Source organism: Musca domestica, unplaced genomic scaffold (assembly GCF_030504385.1).
Source record: "Musca domestica strain aabys unplaced genomic scaffold, Musca_domestica.polishedcontigs.V.1.1 31, whole genome shotgun sequence".
Taxonomy (NCBI): domain Eukaryota; kingdom Metazoa; phylum Arthropoda; class Insecta; order Diptera; family Muscidae; genus Musca; species Musca domestica.
The window spans coordinates 2,348,033-2,363,742 of NW_026712309.1; the positions used below are offsets into that span (position 1 = coordinate 2,348,033).

A 15,710-nucleotide genomic window follows, 5' to 3' on the forward strand; every position below is an offset into this window, starting at 1 on the left:
TGGTCGTCAAAACGTGACGAGGCTATAACTGTACCCTTTTCTCTTTAAATGTTGTCCTTTCCATGAAAGTTCAAATTATTAGTATATCATTTTCTAATTAATTTACACACAATGACCATGAACAAACGGAGAAAACCCCACTCAGTGGGTGTTTGTTTTTTTTTTTTAATTTGTTTGACGCCATCATTACAACGAATGTCAAACGTAATTACTTATCACACATGTCAAACTGTCAATCACTGACATAACCTCATTTAATTAAATCAATTAAAATACCACAACTATAATTCGTTGGAAAAATATTAAAATAACTTTATTATTTATTTGTATAAATATTTGCGGTTGTTGTAAACATGTGTGTATGTATGTGTATAGAAAAATATATGTATATGCACTAAACTTGGTTTAGAAACAGTTAACAGATTTTGAGCACCATTCAAATTGTCTGATATGTATTTTTGTTTTGTATTACTTTGTTGTTATTGGTATTGTTATTGTTGCCGTTGCCGTTGTTGTTGTTGTCATTGTAATTGTGTATTGACGTTGTCGGATGTCGATTGGCCGGCCAAGTGAGCGAGTGAGAATTGGTGTTTTATTATCCGCAATCAATTGCAAATTTTTCGTTAATTTAAATTCGAGAACAACAAAAACAGAGTATGCCAATAACAACAACAACTACAAATAATAAAAAAACAATGATCTCGGATGGAATGTTTTATGATTGTTGTATTGTTTTTTTTGTTGTGTTTAGTTGGTTTGATTGTTCGGTTAGTTGTTCGGTCCTCTAATTAAATCTGTATACATTCATACTTAGTATGTTTGTCTGTGTGGTTGGTCGGTTAGTTTGTTTGTTTTGCTTTTGTTTTTGTAATAGATATTAGATACCAGATTTAGTTACGTTTATATGCACCAGCAGCCTTTTTGTGTGTTTGGCACATGTTGGCTTTGTTTCAAGTGTAACCACTGACCGCTGGCCACCATTGTCATACGGACAGACAGACCGCCAGACAGAGTGAACAGGAGATACTTTATACTATATATTTTTGCTGTTGTTGTTTTTGTCTATGTACAAAATTGAACTAACTACAAGTACGAACAAATAAAATCGTTACAAAAAAAATGTTTACTAAAATTTTAATGCAAAAAAATAAATACGTTACACGAGAGCGAAGAAAAAAACTTAAATCTAAATACAAATACAGATACAATTGTACATAAATATTATTTAATTTATATTGTACAACAATGAAAGAACAATAATACATTTACACAATATAACTATGGTAATAGTTAGGCAAAGAGAGAAAGAGATAAATATTTCGTAATTTAATAAGTGATGAATTCTAAAGAGTGTAGCTTAATTTAATTATTGTCTGGAATTTTATGCTTGTTTCTTATCGTATTTGAGAAATAATTTAATTATTTTCAAAGTTATTATTTTATAATTTGAGTATGGTTTTCTTAAGGCCTCCTTGAGCATTAATATAGTTGTATAATTTAAGGTAGACATCCAATTGGCTTTGAGTGTCGGTTACAATGAAAGGCGGAAAGAAGGACAATAATTAAAGCCCCTAGTAATAGTATAACACCTGGAATCGAAAAAGGCTAAAATCTCCATGGATAAGATTTATTAGATGAAGTGCCGTACTAAATAAATGCTAAAAACTGAAAATTCGCATGTAGCTAAAAAGTTCTGAATATTTTGCGGTTGGAAACTTGAAATTTAGCTTCCTCTGGCAATTAACTTTTTTTTTGCGAAATTCGATATGCTACTAAAAATTTACTAAATTTGAGTTAGAGCAGAGTTAGAGTTTTGGCAAGAGTTTCTAAAGTTAGTATGGGGGTAATTCCTGGGGTGGGTAGAGATTAAAAACAGTGTGCATGGACATTTTTACTAAATTCTAGAAAATATTAAATAATAAAGAGCTTTCCTTTATTATTTTAATATTTCGCACCATTGCACTATGGGTTTTTTTTCGTTTATTTTGGCATAAACTCTAATTTCAAAGCTATTGAATTGAAATTTGGTTTGTATGCATTTTTTATGCTTCCAAGATGACCTACCAATTTTCATATGATTTGGGGCACTATTTCATATAGCTGCTATATAGCCGATCTGGCCGATTTGACCCAACTTTTTTGTTTATGAAGCTATTGAAGTGAAATTTGGTTTGTATTAATTTTTTATACCCCAAAGATGACTTACGAATTTTCATATGATTTGGGGCACTATTTCATGCAGCTGCTATATAGCCGATTTGGCCGATTTGACCCAACTTTTTTGTTTATGAAGCTATTGAAGTGAAATTTGGTTTGTATTCATTTTTTAAGCCCCCCCAAGATGACTTACGAATTTTCATATGATTTGGGGCACTATTTCTTATGTAGCTGCTATATAGCCGGTCTGGCCTATTTGACCCAACTTTTTTATTTATGAAGCTGTTGAAGTGAAATTTGATTTGTATTCATTTTTATGCCCCCAAGATGACCTACGAATTTTCATATGATTTGGGGCACTATTTCATGTCGCTGCTATATAGCCGATCTGGCCGATCGGCTATGATGATTTGGAGAAACATACTGCTCATTCATTACAATAATTATACTTTTGCTAAGCCATTTTGAATGTTTAGTTTTAAATCGCTCTAGTTTACGGATGCACTTTGGCAAATGCTTTTTTATATAATTAACAAAATCTTTCACTTGTTTTGATATCAAACGCATTTGGTCTTCATTTAAACTGATATTATTGATATTCTGTAACACATATTTCACAAGTGCATCTTCTGAGCGATTGTTGCTTCTCCAAATTTCAATAAGCGCTGCATGGACAAACACATGTTTATCTGCAAAACACGTGTTGGCACAAAATAGAACAAAAAAGGCTAGTTACTCATTAATTAACACACTTTTGTTAATAACTTGGCATTTATACCTTTTTGCAATGCTTTGCCATTCACAAGTTACACTCCACGGAACACAACTACAATTTATAGATTTTATATAAAGCTATACATAAACGAAACAATTCACTGTATTACAACAACAGACAATTATGACAAAAAGGGCACCTCGTCTTAATTTTACATACCTGCACTAACGTTTTCCATAATTACACATTTTATTTTTTTCAATTTTGTCAAATCAGAAGCACTTGAACTTAGCTGATCTTTACCGCCAGTTGTACCAAAACAAAGTGACTTTCAAACAGCTGACTTTAAAAGCTCGCCAGCAAAAAAGGGTTGCCACCCGTATTGATATTAAACATTTTTTTTTCTAATATGGGTATCTACATTTAGGAAATCAGTTAAATTTCAAAATATGAAACCAAAAAAAAAATGACTTTATGCCAAAAAATCATGCTTTTTACCCATAGTGCATTGGTGGAAATGGATGTTTTTACATAGTAGTACTTAAAGGTACTAAGCACTGTACTTTTAGCGTAACAATTCTGAAATATGGGTTAATTCTAATTAAAGAGTGTTCCAATATATACCATCCAAATTATTATGGTGTTTCTGAATATTTTTTTTTTCTTTTGTTTGCAATATGTAACAACTAATGTAGCAGGAAATTGGTGCAATCGACATAGCGGTACGAAGGGTGTTAAAAGTTCTCCGTCTGTGGAAATCACTTTAGCTTCCGAACGAAATTAAGTGAGTTGATAAAAATTTATTCAAATGTGTATTATGCAGGACTTTTTGTGTTGAAAACGGACCATATAGGTCCACGTCTTCGTATAGCCCCCATATAACGGCACCCCCCGATATTCGGTATTTTGATGATTTTAGCGACATTATTTACCGGAATTGTTTAAAATTTGGTATTTGAAGATCGTAATGAATAATACAGGCTAAGACAGAAAATTGTCTGTGCAGGTCCATGTCTTCGTATAGCCCCCATATAACGTTACCCCCGATATTCAGTATTTTGATGATTTTAGCTACATTATGAACAGATTTTTTTCAAATTTAGCATTTGAATATTGTAATAGCTTATGACAATGCAGGTCCACGTTTTCGTATAGGCCCCATATAACCTTACCTCCACATATCACGTATTTTGATGATTTTAGCGGAGGGTTTTTGTTGTTTGTTTTTTCTTGTTTTTTGTTTTTTCTTTATTAATTATAGCAAGTTCCTGATAACTTTTGGAAATTTCATGTTATGACAATAAAAATTATTGAAATTTACACAACAGCGATAGCAAGGACTTGGGAATTTTGCAAATAAATGAAAACCTTTATATGGGACCTATACGAAGACGAGGTGCTGGATAACTATTTTTTTGTCATATGCTGTAGAAACGATTCAGAACTTCAAATACAAAATTCGAAACAATACCGCTGAATACAATACCAGTGAATACTGTCGATATTATCATCAAAATAGCAACTGAAGAGAGGTACCGTAGCATGGGGGCTACTAAGACGTGGACCTGCACAGACAATTTTCCGGTTGTAGTACCCATTACGAACATCAAATACGAAATTTGACGCATTTCAGGTGCATAATATAGCGACAATCCTGGCAATTCCGAATATCTCGGGTAGCGTGTTATACTAAAACGTAGACCTATGTAGACAATTCTCTTCCAGAGGGTAAAGTACTCAGAGGGAACTTCTTTAGTGGATTTTCGTGATTTAATTAGTTTTAATAATATAGCGACTTGGGTGCATTGATCGTTCTCTTTCCCTTTTCACTAACTCAATTTTTCAGAGTATATGCTAATCGTCTGCGTTCGATTTTTATGGCAACTCATACAGAACATAATTTGACATTTACAAGTGTAACGATATCCATGTCTGATTTAAGGATACAAAAAGAACTAGAACTAGCATTATTACTGAGTTGGGATAAGCCGTGATTATTTGATATTACCATTAAAAGCTTTTAAAAAGGTACAACGTTATTATTGAGTAATTCGTAAGATAGAACCTTTTTTCATGAAGTCATTCTTAATTTTTTGGAACATTCCTCTTTAAAGGTTTTATATGGGGGCTTTAGCGAAACGTGGACCTTTATATCCAAAAAAACTTTCAGTCATATTATGATCATAAAAGTGTAAAGTGATTGACACAGTTCAAGATATGTTGAAACACTTAGAATTTGTCCTTTAAAACGACAGTTATGATTTGGGATTTTAATGATAATCAGAAATTATCCTGTCTCATCCATCCAATCTAACATTGCAACCAACATTGATATTTTGCTTATCGCTACGAGTATTTCTCTTAAATTATAGAACAAATTAGTAAACTAAATATTTAAATAGAAATAGTTTTGTTTTTTTTTTTTCAAAATGTACAATTAGAATTGGCTAACTACTGTTGTAGTTGTTTTTGTTTTGTTTAGTATGAACATGAATTGATCTAAATTGTTGTCAGGAAATCTCATCAGGTGAGACTTCAATGTCGACGCATGTGTAAAGATAGGTGGTCCGAACGGCTAAAGGAACGGGTACAAAGTTGACAGCGGAAGGGCTTGACACCGGTGTGCTTGCGATAATGGCGGGTTAATTCATCGGAACGGGCAAAACGCCAGACACAACCTTCCCAGGTGCAGACATAGGGTTTTTCACCTGAAAATTAAAAAAAATAAAATTTGTTTAGAAGAAATAAGCTGAAAATGAGGAATTTGGTGGTGAATATATATATCCTCCAAACATAATCATTACAAATGGGGTTTAACTACAAGTCGGAAGGACATGTCACACAAAATATGTATTTAATATCTGCTTACCGTAAGACGATAAATAAGTTCTGAAATAACTTATTTTGTTAACCATTCTTTCAGTTCTAAAACAGACCAACTTATATCCTCGTTTTTAAGTACCCACCAAATACTAAATATTTCGTGCGAAATGTTCTTCTCGTAATCCGATTTGTAATAAGTATTTTTGCTGGGTATGCATGTGTAATTCTACCTTAGATTTCCAAATGGCTTTTCTATTTTTTTGGGGAACTTCTTACCTGTATGCGTTCTCTTGTGCGCCTTGAGATGCGAACTTTTCGTATAAACTTTATCACATCCTTCGTTGTCACACTTGTGCACCTTGCGATTCTTGGCCGCATCGCTGCTGCAACCATTCGACGCCCCGCTCACTGAACTCGCATCTGCCGAACGTCCAAATGCACTGCTGCCGCCCGGCACAATACTGCTGAACGTATTCTTACGATCGCCGGTGTTTATTGCACTAAATGCCCCCTGGTGATAGGAATGGCTGAATGGCGAACTTTGGTGATGATGCGCTTCGGCCATTAGCTTCCAAGGCGATGTGGCCGCCGATGCATTGGCACTTTGAACTTTATGGCTTAAAGCGGCCGCATGGGCGGTGGGACTAAAGGCCGAAGCCGTTAGCGCTGGACTTGCCATGGAGAAGGCCGATGAGAGAGCAGCGGCTGCAGCTCCACCACTACTACCAAAACCCGTGGGTGGTACATGGACCGCAGCTCGACGTTCCATGGTGTATTTATAGGGATTTTTAAACAGGCTCAACAAGCTAAACTTGCGATCGTAGTCTTGAAAGTATGAAGTCGCACCGCTGCTACCGCTTGTGGCTCCATTCGTTGCGGCGGAATTAGCACTGGAAAAGGAAGATGTCGATGAACCAATGGGCGAGTGGGCATGTAGCGAAGAGGTCAAAGCTGATTGCGAGGATGCAGATGAGCTGCCATTGCTGTGACCACTGCTGCCCATGTAGGCACCATTGTTGCTGGCCTCATCCTTGAGTCGTCGATAGGTGAAGAGAAATGGCGAGGCAGCCAAAAACGGTGGTATGGGCAGTTTGGTTACTGCTGCTGAGGCACTTGAAAATGTGGAATATTGACGATTTAAAGCCATTTGGGCCGTCGTTGCTGACGCCGAGGCCGAGGCTGAGGAGAAAGGCGAACTGCGGCTGTTGTTGTGGTGGTGGTGTGAGTTATTGCTGTTGTATGCGTTGCTGCGAAAGGCACCTGATGCGGCCGATGATGATGGTGCGGATGATAAACTGTTGTAATTGCTTTTAATCAGTGCTGTGGCGGCGGCTGATGATGATGCCGCTGATGAAGATGATGATTTGTAGCCTTGGCTGTGAGATCCTGCAAAAAAAAAGAAAAAGTGAACATTTGTTAAAATCTCAAGTCTTCGCACACCTCATCATAAATAAGACGACATAGTTTTGAAGCTGCGAATCATTTACAATCTCTAAAATTGGCATATCGCATAACATCGCCACAGTCTGTCCACCCGGAAAGTAATGATCTCTTCTAACAATTTTGACGGCAAATTGTCCATGGCAAATTCACAACAAAACGACTTTATCTTTTGTTGTTGGTGTTGTTGTTGCCGTATAGTTTATAAATCATGCTAATGGATTTATTTTGAATTGCAACAAGACTCTGACAAATTATTGCCATAACACTTGCTCACGATGATGGTGGCGATTATGATGATGATGATCAAGCGGTTTTGGGCCTCCCAAAAAGAATCGGCCGCAGTATGAAGTCATTGGGCGATGATGTCGTTGCTGATATCTGGCAATTAGCATTACATTTGACCAAGTTGGCCAAGTTTATTGATGACCCCCCTACAGGCATTGGTCTTTTTCTAACGAAATGCAATCAATAATTTTCCAAACGACATGGTGTTCGAAATATCTCAGATGACATGCTGCGAGCTAAGTTAGTGGATAATTAATGGTGGAAATGTAGTCTAATTTAGAATAGTGGATGCAAACGTTTTCAAGAAAATATATTGTGGGAAAGCGGTTTTCTTAAGAGGACTAATGAATGAAGATTAGAATTTATAAATCTTAATATTCGACTTCAAAGTCAAATATATTTTGACAGATTGAGTAAATCTGTTTATACTTAATTTTGACCTTGAATTTTAAGGAGATGTTATAGTGTCGAATTGTTTGTAATTTCCAGAAGACACAGAATTTTGAAATTCGTCAAACAATTTAAGTTCGGAAACTTTTCTGACAGAAACGTTATTTAAGAGCCAGTTTATTTATATCAAAAGAATGAAATTTGTAAAAACATACCTAGAATTCGATATCAGTATCTGCGTCTGAGTAAAAAAAAAAAAAAAGAAAACAGCAAAGAAAGTTCAAAAGTCAGACTGACTTTATGATACCCTACACCACTATGAATTCTTATTAGAGGTACTCGTAACAAATAAATGTTTAGGTTGGGAATTTATGTGAAGTAGATCATACCCACTATGAAGCTTTTTTGAATACGTACTATGGTTTTAGAACAGTTAAAATTTAAAACCGAGGGGACCTAAAATATGGGAGGAATATTCTACTCGCAATTGGCTTCCACTTATTTTGTGGAGGATTTGTATTTCTCGTTCCATATTACATTACCATAGACTATCCAATATGATTTCGATAAAGATTAATATAACAAGTTATCATTCGGTTTTGCCGACAGATGTATACCCTGTTCTTTTATTAAATAAATTTCGACTTGCGTTATTATTATACAAAATGTTGGCCCATTACTAGAGGGGTTCAGAAGGAGTGGGCCAATATTGTCTATTTCGTATCTGACCCAAATTTAATATAAATATTTCAACTTGCCAGATTTGAACATCTCCTTTACTTTATATGAGATATATGATAATTCTTCGAAAAAGTTGAAATGTGGGTGAGGTACCAAATATAGTGGACCGAGGTACTCCACTTCATCTAATACTGATAAAAATATCAGGATGTGTAAAATGTGCAAAAGGAAAATTCAACATTTATGTATTTCCAGTTCTATGCAAAAAGTTTTACTCAAAATCTTAACCGTTTGTGTGGAGGTACCATGACAGCATTGTTATTTAAAATTTGGACCCTCTCTGCAGGAGATACCGGAAGGAGTTGGCCGATATATTTCACCTTCACATCAGATCTTGTGTTAATAAAAGTATTGAAATGTGTGAAATTTCGAGTTTTATGAGAGATATTACACAATTCACAATTTTGACAAGTCGTGAGGGAGGAACCCTAAGGAATAAACCGATCTACCCTATTATCATACCAGACCTATATAATTTAAAGATAATTTGACGATTATTTCACATTTTATAGGCGTTAAAATTATTGAAAATTTCGACTCTTTGTGAGTGAGGTACTAGAAAAAGTGGGTCTATATTGTCTATTTTCCCACCTGACTCAGCAAATATTACGATTTACAAAGTTGGATCAAAATCAGATTATTCTTTCTCTTTCTATGCAGTAAATATTTTTGAACAATGCGACAGAAGGAGGGGATCGATATTGTCCACCTCCGAACTCGATCTAGCTATATCTAGCTCAAATCGTCCAACATACCCAGAGTGAAAGAGTATTCGACGTATTATATATCTTCCCACCGTTAGATCACAGTTTACAATGGGTGATATTGCAAACGGTAAGTCTTTCACAAAGCTTTCGTCTTGGATGTTAACTTAATGGTAATATTGACACAACTAGAAGGAAGGTAGTTGAGCACAGCATCTCAGCCTGTTGATATCCAACCACATCCTCCCTGAAGTCTGAAAAATGGGACTGGTGATCCCGCTACTGGAGCCAATGATGTCAACAAAGGCGATTTATACAGGCCGATATCATTTTTGGCGCCGATATCGAAGACTTTTGAGGCTGTAATCCTCTTCATTAGAAGAGAACGCTTTTCAATTACCGATCATCAATATAGTTCCGTACATATACCATCCGTGTAGGACATATCCACACACATTAGTCGAGGAATAATACAGAAGTGTGCCCTAGTCCTGAGTCAGTCTGTGGCGAGCTATGCGGTCCAGTGTGGTATGTGAATGCTAGTGTTACGAAGTGAAAGAGGCCTGTCAAAATGGAACCCTGCGAACTGCAATAGGTCCTCTTCATGACACCGGGTGTACCATCTATATAAGAAGGCGACGGTTCTTCCCAGATGCCAGCATAACTATATAACCATAGGCTTTCGTAATACCTGTTTGTGTGGTACCGCGGGAATCATGAGAAACACTGATAAATTTCAAAACATACGTACATTTATGGGTACTCGCAATCAGCACTAGACATCATACTCCTACCTGAATCAGTAGATGAATTGGCAAGACTTGGATCCGAGTGAATCATTTACAGATAAGAACTCGGTGAAGCAACCCTTGTGCCACTCCTACCGATACAACATCATTACTCAGTGAGATTTCAACAAAACTGGCTACATGGAAGGGGATGCAATGTGCGCTCTGCGAGGAGACGAAGGTCGCTCATATCAATAGCGAAATCACACATGTATGGGGATTAATCACGAGTCGCTATATCATAAGGGCCATGGCTTCTAAGTGGGGTGGCGACGACACTGATTACTGGCGACATTACAATTATGAGGATCATGCCCGGCTTTTTTTTTTTTTTTTTTTTGGGAAAATCCCCTAAATAATGTGAGGATTATGTCCGCTTCCAAAACGGGCATAATGCCCATGGGGAGTATGACCGTTTTTCGGACATAGTCCCGAGAAAGAGGGGAAGTTTTTATCACAGGTAGGTATTTTTAACCAAAAAGCAAAGTAATGTTTTCGTGAAAGAAATACCGAACGTCTGTTTAAAAGTGTCAATATATTCCGAACTACAAGAGATACCAACACATTTAGCGCCATTATGGAAAGGCAAAACTGTAGGCTATAATGAAGTTTTTCTATACGATACAGCTATAGTTGGTCCATTTTCGAATTTTTAGGGATTTTTCAAAAAGTTCCGATACAAACAGTAACAATTTTCTGTATTGCTCTGGACCCGTTTCAAATATATTGAATTGGTGTTTCCATAAGCTTTCAACTGATACGCATTTTGTGCAAGCCAATTTTGTGGAACCGAATAAAACCCGGATTTTGTATCAGAAGTTTCGGGTCGAATAATCGTGTAACCGGGTATTTCCTCCACATAATCCATATGTAATCCAATTAACTACCCCATAATGGTATTTATACCGCAATCGTTTTGGACCTTATTATTATGGGTACTATTTCCGCTACATTATGGTGGGATATGACCGGAAAAACGGATACAATCCCTATAATTATAATGAAGATTATGACATCGGACCACTAGAAATACCGGCTATCAATTACCAAAATCTGTGAACATAACCGTGACATGATGTTGAACATTTTTTGTCCAAAATGCAAAAGCTTGATTTCCAGGAGTTCGGTAAACATTTAATTTCCAGTTTGGGGCTGGTCAATTGGCCACCTAGATCGCTTGATTAAAGCCTTTAGATTTTTTTCGAGATCGGTTCGGATTTGGATATATCTCCCATATATAACTTCGTCCGATTTAACTTTTTTGTGCACCAAACCTCTAATATTTGCCCAAATGGGATGGAATTTGGCACATACGGCCGAATTGAGTATAAAAAGTAATATGCCAAATTTGGTGAAGATCGGTTCAGATATAGCTATAGCTTCCAAATATATTGTTCATCCGATTTGTTATATTTGTTACCCACAGCCGTAATATGCACTCCGTAACAACGATATTCAGGGAAATATATGAAATACAGCTCAGAGAGATCTTTGCCAAATTTTATGAAGATCGGTTCATATTTGGATATAGCTGCCATATATATCAAATGTGCAACACAAGTCCGAATTTAAAAGATACAAATGCTTCGGCATATTTAGTCTTTTGGACTTTAAATTATAATTATAATCATAGCGTGTATGATTGAATTCTACCATAAAAACTTTTTATTGCTATGTGGAGCTCTACTAAATTAGCAAAGAGGTGTACGGTATCATAAAGTCGGCCCCGCCCGACTTTAAGTCTTTCTTTACTGGTTTTTTGTATGGATATGTTAAAACTCAAGTCTATATAGAAGTGCCCGTGCAAGATACCGGTGGAAATGTTGGAAATATGCCGAAAGCGGATGGACCATTTGGGGGACAGCAGTCAATCTATGTTTTTGTCGTTATTTATTTTTTCTTTCCTGCAAACACATTCCTATTGCTTTTAAAAATCGCCCTTTAATAATATAATCACCTGTCATGCCCGTAGTTTAAAGCAGAACAATTTATCGCAAGAGTTAAATTGGAGAACGGTAAATCACTTCTGAGCAACTTTCGTCACACTCCCAGGACACGTCATTAGCGAGACATGGAATTTAATAAATCTCATCATTTGCTGCGATGCAAATGCAAGACATAGTCTTTGAAATTTTTTTCCCAAACTTAAAGAGGGACGAATTTGCAAGCTAAACAATATAGCATAAACATATTCGCATCTAACAAAATCTCCCCTTTCACATTCATTCTATACTCTTAATTACCTCCAACATAGAACAAATTATTCTTTTACAATACTGCCAACAAATATGTCAAAACATGGTCAAACTTCAAAATTGAGATCGTAAAAATTCTTGACTGACTTGACTTAAAAAGTAAGTGTGTGTGTATCTGAATGTGTTCCTTTTGCATTGTTGTTATTACGGGTGTTGTTGTTGTTGTAGGTTGGCTTGTGATTTTGGAGTTTGAATTCAAGTCACTCACACCTGTTCGGAATTGGTAGCAATGTTTCGTCACTTGTGTTGTATGTTGTGCAATTTACAACCACTTCATCAGTTGTTAATGCCGCTAAATCCAATGAGTAACGACACTGCAGCAACAACAAAAAACAATGAGCAAAGCAACAACAATAATACTCACATTGAAATTTGCAACAACAGTAAATAGCAGGCAAAGAAACACTTTACAACAAATCCGTGCCAGTCGTGATCCATTTAACCTGATCTCAAGCCACTGACTGCATCAAAGCTGGCAAAACAAATGGAAATGGATTTGAAATTGGAAATGGAAACGGCAAGACATTTGCCACCATCACCAGCCACCACCGCCAACCACTCCACCAGCCAGCCAGCTCAGCACCATCAATACCAGCGTCAAAATCTGCCAGCCAAGTGGCAGCCGAAAAAAAAAAAACCAAAACAAACAGCACCAGAAAAAAAAAACATTTCAAGTCGAACTCTTGATTTGCATTTGACTCGGATTGACACTGGGTCAGAGGCAGTGGCACCAGTTGCTGTTGCTGCCGCAAATCGCTCGCTAAGCATTTGCTTTGTCGCCAAGGTACTTTCATGAAACGTAATTTAAATTATTCAAGATGTTTATTGTCAGGGGACATGAAGGAACCCCACAAATGATGGCCTTAATAGGAGCAGACATGTTGTCGTTGCTCACCGTGCACTCAAACGGTTCTGCCATGAAAGGAATTTTGCTTTTTTTCGGGGGAGACTTTATTCGTCGATATCGGACGGAAGGAGTTTTTAGTTTTTGTGAAGCCACGTTTTCTTTACCTTGAGCTCACTTCATTTTCCACTTGTTCTCATGACATCTGTTCTCGTCGACTTTTGCAATCATTTAACCTGAGGCTAGTTTGAGCGGTTCATGCGACATGTTTCCACATCATTTAAAGAATTTTAAATATGTTTAAGTTTTCTTGCTTTGTGGCGGTGATGGTGGTGGTTGTGTGCCACTAGCAATTGAGGGTGCTGGCCAGAATGTTGTTTTTGAGGCAAATCAGATTTGAAATGAAATAAATTTTGGGCAATTAAGATAAGCGAGTTGAGAATATTGGAGATACTTTGTAACGCCGTTATTGGTAGCAATGAAGGGTGGATTTAATTTAATTTCATAGAAAGATAAGGACAGTTCCTATATGAGAGAAAAACTGTATCTGTTATACACTTAGTTGGTATATTTTTCAGGTATTTGATTGCTGGCATTAGATCTCATTCTTTGAGTATGTTTAATTAAATGTGCGAACTTTTGGAGGACCTAAGGGAAAACACTTATATTTTTAATATAGCATTTCACTGAATTTATTTAACAATACTGCTCTTAATTTTCTTTTTCAAATTTACTGCATCTTTCGACAAAGACACACCATTTATGTAAGTGGCCTTTTATGTGAGCATGTCTAGGTCTGAGGAGTCCAAAATCTAATATAAAATGAGCGAATTTTTAAAAAGTGTGACGAAGTTCTTGTATTGGGTGTCAATCACTTCATTGGCTACGTCGCACAGTGATCTAGATTTGTTCTGTCCGAAATTTTTTATTCCAAAAATTATCAAAATATTTTTAGAAGAATTTCTGAACAAGGCGTAACCTTGTCATTTAATAAAAAAGTAAACAGATCTGCAAATAAAAAAATAATAAATCGCTTTTTTGAAAAAATCGGAAAATTCTATGTCCATTTAAATCACTCTAGCTTCTAAACGAATTGAAATAGGTTGATAAAATTTTACTCGCATATGTATTTGATCTGCAGGAGCTTTTGAGTATTTGCAGTTCGTAACTGGTACTACAACCTGTGACAGAAAATTGCCTATGTAGGTCCAGGACTTCGTATAGCCCCCATAAAACGGTATCTCCCCATGTTCGGTATTTTGATGATTTTAACTATATTACTATTATTATATAACAGGAATTGTTTCAAATTTCGTACTGGCAGTTCGTAATGGGTACTACAGTATGTGACAGAAAATTGTGAATGTAGGAACAGGTCTTCATAAAGTTCCCGTAAAACGATACCTCCCTATATTTGGTATTTTTGTGTTAAACTTCCTATTTTCGGTATTTTTATGATTTTAACTGTATTTTTTATACCCTCCACCAAAAAAAGTATGGAGGGTATATTAAGTTCGTCATTCCGTTTGTAACTCATCGAAATAATCATTTTAGACCCAACAAAGTATATATATTCTTGATCAGCGTAAAATTCTAAGACGATTTAGCCCTGTCCGTCTGTTGTAATCACGCTACAGTCTAAACGAATTAAGATAGGAAGCTAAAATTTTGCATAGATCTCTCTTTTGTCTGCAGGCAGGTCAAGTTCGAAGATATATCGGTCCACGATATCGTATAGCCCCCATATAACAGTACCCCCGATATTCGGTATTTTGATGATTTTAGCCACATTTTTCAATGGAATTGTCTGAAATTCCACAAAAGGAGTCCCTTGTGGACATTTTACCCCTTCAAAAAGAATTGTCTATATAGGTCCACGATATCTTATATCCCTCATATAACTGTACCCCCCGATATTCGGTATTTTGATGATGTTAGCCACATTTTTCAATGGAATTGTCTTAAAATCCACACAAGTAGTTCATTGTGAGTACTTCACCCCCAGAGAAAGAATTGTCTATACAGGTCCACGATATCATATATCCCCCATATAACTGTACCCCCGATATTCGGTATTTTGATGTTTTAGCCATATTTTTCAACGGGTTCTTTGTGAGCACTTTACCCCCCTACAGAGAATTCTCTATATAGGTTAACGATAACGTATAGCTCCCATATAACGATACCCCGCGATATTTGGTATTTTGAAAATCCACACAAGGAGTTCCTTGTGAGTACTTTACACGCAGACATAGATTTGTCTTTAAAGGTCCACAATATCGTATATCCCCACATATCGGCACCTTCTTATATTAGATATTTTAAAGATTTTAAAAGAATTTTTAATGGATTTTATTTTATTTTTTTTTTTTTTGAAAATATTCTAATTCGTTCCAAATGGTGGAGGGTATTCAAAGTTCGGCTTTTTTACTGCTTTTTTACTTGTTTAAGTTTCTTTTTCCCAATTCCTTCCGGCCGAACTTACTGCTTTTTTATTTGTTTAAATATGTATTAGCCAGAGGTATGACAAAAACCAGTAAGGAAAAGTCGGGCGGGGCCGACTAT

General features: G+C 36.2%; 1 protein-coding gene across 1 annotated transcript in view; it reads right to left on the bottom strand.

The window, feature by feature from the left end:
- Positions 1-334: 334 nt before the first annotated feature.
- The window catches only part of LOC101887621 (Krueppel-like factor luna), a 251,945-nt gene continuing 236,569 nt past the window's right edge, over positions 335-15,710 (bottom strand). Inside the window, exons 4-5 of the mRNA XM_059125010.1 lie at positions 5,972-7,081; positions 335-5,580 (exon numbers count right to left, since the gene is read on the bottom strand). Of these exons, the coding sequence (XP_058980993.1) occupies positions 5,408-5,580; positions 5,972-7,081 (1,283 nt within the window). The 3' untranslated portion in view covers positions 335-5,407. The remainder of the gene's footprint in view (positions 5,581-5,971; positions 7,082-15,710) is intronic.